This window comes from Taurulus bubalis (assembly GCF_910589615.1).
Source record: "Taurulus bubalis genome assembly, chromosome: 12".
Lineage (NCBI taxonomy): Eukaryota > Metazoa > Chordata > Actinopteri > Perciformes > Cottidae > Taurulus > Taurulus bubalis.
In genome coordinates this window covers 6,795,965-6,801,139 of record NC_136600.1, presented here as the reverse complement: position 1 = coordinate 6,801,139, position 5,175 = coordinate 6,795,965, and the positions used below count along the sequence as shown (strand labels likewise).

Below are 5,175 nucleotides of genomic sequence, written 5' to 3'. Positions count from 1 at the left end.
TGGCTGGGCCTGTTGGGCCCGGCAGGCCCAGCCAGGGATTTGACTGAGTGGGCAATGGAACTGGTCTGAAAGCCACTGAATGGCTATCGTCAGTGAAAAGTGACACTCTCACTGTCATTTAAAAAATAAATAAACTGAAGTTTATCGAATTATAAGCATCTCTGTGGCAGAAACATTCTTTCGGAGGGAAAAAGCAGCGCAGTCAACTTGATACTCAAACAAATGAATAACAAGAGACAAGACAAATCTGTTTTTCAGATATTTTATTGATGAAAATATCCTTAACCTTTTTGACCCCTTGGACACATAACATGATATAGCAAAAAAGCTATTGAGAACTTATCCTTTGAAGCCCGATCACAGATTCAAAAGCACTGCAGCTCCCACAGTGGTACATTTATAAAAACAACAATCATAAAAAATATACACACAAGACAAGGATCTTTTTTCAAAGTGTGATTTGTAAAAGACTGCATGAACAGAAACAGTTATTCGAGACAACGGATACAAGACAATGCAGTAACCCACAATCTCTAACTGACAGGCACAATCACTAACTGACAGGCAGACTGGAGCAAGCGAGCTAGTCAGCTGCTCGGACTTCACTGAGTATTAAATGACAATACATTGCCTGCACAATCCATCGATGTTGCTGTAACAACTGAGCAGTTCTGGATCATCAGAATCAGGCGAGTCAAGGAGGAGAAAGAAATTATTTTTTCTTTATTTTTTTCAGCGAGAAAAACTTGAGTTGATGCTGGTCTTCTGTACCGTTTTAATGCTTGTCTTTTTTTTTTCTATCTGCCATCCGGAAAGGCTGCAGTATACATTGCAAGGAGTATGTGAGTTGGCAAAAGCCGAAGCATGTAATCATTTATATAGACAGTTCTGTCAAATGGTGTGGATTAAAGCATTAAAACTAAAACTAAAAACTTGAATGAGCATCATTAAAGCAAATGAAACAAAGGTTGCAACTGAAAGTCTCCTAAAGCTGCGTGTGAATGCACGCGGTTTTCTTCGGTTTCCACTCTTTTTTTTCCCTCTTTAAAACAACAATCACACGATACAAGCAGAGAGCAAATGCTAAACAACAAATGTTTTGGTCTCCCTGTAAGAAAAGAAAAAACAGGGGGAGAGCTGCAGCACTTTCCATTAAGTCATACTCGTGACCTTAACACAGCTTGTACAGTAAAGCATGGTCGCCCCGGAGATAAACCCCATCACCAGCTGCACCCATCTCTCCAGACCGACTCACTCTCCCTTGTCGCCTTTCTCACCGCTACATTATCTCTCCCTCTGTCTCCCCGTCTTCTGTATTAACACACAGCATCGACTCGTCAAACCTCGGGGCTACCAGCGGGGCCAACGAAATGTTTGGCACGACATTCTTCTGAACCCTGAAAACAGCATCTGCAGATGCAGACCCAGCTAAGTTCAAGCTCTTCAGCAGCAGCTGAGGAATTCCCTGCCAGGGTGCTACAGCAAATAGTGTCTCATCATCGGAGATGTCTCCGCAAAAAGCCATCTTCTTGTAGGAGGACGCATAGAGAACAGACACCAGCTCTCTGAATGCAGTATTTCCCCTCTCTCTCTGTCTCTTATCTACTTCTTGTAGACATGTTTTAATGATTAAACAAAACAAAGAGAAGCACCACTGTGCAAAATATACAGGAAATTGTGGGTGAGTGAACGTTTCCTTTGTCACTGATGATCTGAGAATGCTTGTCATCCTTTCTCATGACACGCTATGCAATACCAGTTTTAATTTGCAGCATGTCCAGGTTGTCATTCTGAGGGGACCGAATTTAGAGTTTTCCCAAATACTCAGCGTGAAAAATGGGAATGTCTTTGTGGCGTGCACATTCAACTGTTACTTAACTGCCCACAGTAACACATGGTGCTCTTTTTCATCCAAGCATAAACAAACACTTACTGCATGACTTCACATGTACATTCACAAGCCTCTGGGGTGCTATTGCGTGGCGTGCCCTGGCTATAAACACTTTGGGGCGAATTCACAAAAAAATTAAACATATGGCCTGCTCATTCTTTTATAGGCACTTGATACAAACACACAAATGTTCACATGTACAAATAGACACAGCTTAATTTTTTTTAATCCCCCCCACAAAATAGGGTTTTAATGTTAGAAACCACCGAAACACAAATCTTTGGTCTGTAAACAACCGTAATGATATCCAAATGCAAGGCGGAGACGCCCGTTTGATACCAAAAGTTTAACAGCATCCCACCTCAGTTAAGCTGATGTGAAGCAGAGTCGAGGGTTCTCGTTTTGGAGCCCTCATGCACACACCTCTGATTGCACTGCAAGTGTGTGAGCGTGCACGCGCATGTGTGTGTGTGTGTGTGTGTGTGTGTGTGTGTGTGTGTGTGTGTGTGTGTGTGTGTGTGTGTGTGTGTGTTGCTGTCAGCTTCAGGGCCCTGATGCAGTGGTTTTGGTTTGCTGTTGGAGCGTGCTGGCTAATCAGTTCTTGACAGACGTCGATCCGTCTCGCGTGGTTTTCGTTGACGGTTCTGCTGCCTGCGTTCGAGGCCATCGCGCATTTGCATTGAGCCTTTTACTTCCAAGCTACCACAAATTAGTCTTTTCCAACCCTGGTTGGCCTGAGCAGGATCAGTAGGCCTTTTCGAGAAATGTGAGATTATTCACATTGAAATATGCACTCGAAGTGAAAGCCAAACAGGCTTTGAGGCAAAACATTACAAAGGAGACTCCTTTTTTTTCTCTGTCCGCTGTCAAACACTGGGCAGGTTTTAGGAGGCAACCATGCCGCTCGCTCTTGTTTCAACAAATCAGATGCTGTCCCTCCACCTTTCCTCAGGGCTGACTCAGTTGCAGGGCAGCCAGGTGGAGTATGCAGGCTGCTGGCACGCAAACATCGGCTGAACCTGTGCTATGTAGTAGTTACTGAAGTTGCCATCTGCCACATAAGGGGCGGGTTGGTAGTAACATGTAACATTGGCCACGTTGGGGATGACGTTCTGCTCGGCGAGAACGCGCACCGCCAGCATGGCTATGAGCCCCAGGGTCTGCCGCCTCTCGTGCCCCATCAGGCACACCGTGCTCTCGTTGACCACTCCGTGCAGAGTCATCAGGTAGTCGTACTTGCGGTCCTCCAGGCCCACAAAGTGGTTCTGAAGATAGGACTCCAGCTTGCGCTGCTGCTCCCCGATGTCAGAGAAGTCAATGAAGAAGCGGGAGCACATGTAGCGCTGCAGGGACTTCATCTTGGTCTCGGAGGCGGCCCGGAAGCCCCTCACCAGCAGGTGACAGTACTTCAGCAGACCCCCGCCCCGGATCTCCTCCGGGTTCCGGGTGCAGATGAACTTGTGACGCAGGTGGTGCAGGGCCTCGCTGAAGTCCCCGTACACGCTCTCGCCCATGATGGTGGGGTGGAAGGTCTCGGCCATCGGGTTCTCTGAGCACTCGTAGAACAGCAGCAGGGAGTCCAGCTTGATCTGAAAGGAGTCCACGCTGAACTCAAACTGCCGCCGGAGGGAGTCCACGAACTTGAGCTCCACATTCTTTCCGCGGTTGTTGGAGAGGGAGATGAGACTCCAGCGGTCTGAGTCATTACACACCTTCACCATCTTCTGCACATAGGCTTCCTGAGTGAGTGGGGGGAGAGAAAGAGCATATGAAGTAGATAGCCTTAAATGTACAATATTAGTAAAGCACAGCCATGTAAGTGCACATTTTGGCCTCATTTTGCAGTTGGGTTATTGACCCAAATATTAAAGACCCTATGTACTTGAATATGGGATCTAGGTGGCTGAGCTCAGGATCCCTTTCAAATTGGTTTAACTCAATCCTCTTAACTATGTAAAACCAACATTTTACTATCACTAAACTAATCTAATTGCACATAAAGCTGCGCGTAATGGTCGTTAAGCCGAATTGGCACAAATGTAATTAGTTCTTATCACATATCTAGAGCTAAATAATTGAAGCAGGAGAAGAAGAAAGTACAGTGGCTGTACCTTTAACGTTAGCGGGCTTATTTTCTGTTTATTCACACAGTCGGGTAAGAAATCCAGGAGACAGTCCAAAACTATGTCCTTCACAGTCTGGAAATCACTTTCCCCTTTCATATCTGCGCAAAATATGAGGTCGAGGTCCTTATAGCCCAGTCCGCTGTCCCCGTGCAGAACGTGGCTGGCTGCAGAGCCGTTTAACCGAACGTCCCGGACGTGGATCTGTTTCTCCTCCATCCGCCTACGCACCACTTTAACGATCTGCCGCGGCTGCATCTCCAGGGTGGGGAAGTTCCCGCGTCCGTGGATCGGGATGGTCTCCGTCAGGATGGCGTCCAGCCGCTGCACTTGCTCCCAGTTGAGGACGCTGACGTTGCTGCCTTCGGGGTCAGACATGGAGCTGGCGGTGGCGGTGGTGCTGCTGTCGTCCTCTGACATGGTGAAAAAGTCCTCAGCGATTTAAATGAAATAGGAGGGAAAAAAATAACGAATAGTGGTCTTAAAATAAGAACAAATCGGTGATCGCGTCTTTACGCACAAATTTGGGGTGACGGAAACTTCATCCGCATCAGGATTCTCTCTATCAGAAGTCGCCCGAATTGACTGTAAACGTGTAAAAGAAAAAATAGAATGCGAAAAATATTAAAGACCAAGTCAAATAGAGACAGCAATAATACGCCTGTGGTTGGAGATCCGGTGGCGCAGCAGTCGAGATGTGTGTTGAGGAGCAGCGCGTGCAAAACGAGACCTAACTTTGTCTTCTCCTCCTCAGCTCTGAAGCGTTCGCCCCGGTGCCACAGTCAATGCGTCCGAGCGCTGCGCATCACGGGCTTTGAAGGTCGCTGATGATCCAGGAGGGGGTTTGCTTTTCCGGCTGTGACTCCATCGCCTCAAGGCACGCCTATGATTTTATGAATTTGCATGAATAAGCTGCTCCTCGAGTCGCACTTTGGCAGAATCCTCGCTCCGACGAATCAACCCCTCTCAGGAATCTTGTGGATTTTTGACGCACGGCTCCAACATGTTTTTTAATTTTATCCCCTTTGTTGCCAGGAAAGAATCTCGTTGGTGCACTTTGAATGTGCTCGGGGAATCCAGCTTTCTCTCTCTCCCCAGTCTCTACTCAGTGCGACATATTTCCCCTACTTGTGGAGAAGTTAACCGTTACCTGCCCACTTG

The 5,175-nt window shown here is 47.0% G+C and overlaps 1 protein-coding gene across 1 annotated transcript; it reads right to left on the bottom strand.

Annotated features, from left to right (window-relative positions):
• Window positions 1-2,850: 2,850 nt before the first annotated feature.
• tent5aa (terminal nucleotidyltransferase 5Aa) lies at window positions 2,851-4,434 on the bottom strand (the record flags this gene model as incomplete). Its single annotated transcript, XM_079227761.1, has 2 exons — window positions 2,851-3,630; window positions 4,003-4,434. The coding sequence occupies 2 exons, from the start codon at window positions 4,432-4,434 to the stop codon at window positions 2,851-2,853; spliced, it is 1,212 nt and encodes a 403-aa protein (XP_079083887.1).
• Between the last annotated feature and the right edge of the window lie 741 nt (window positions 4,435-5,175).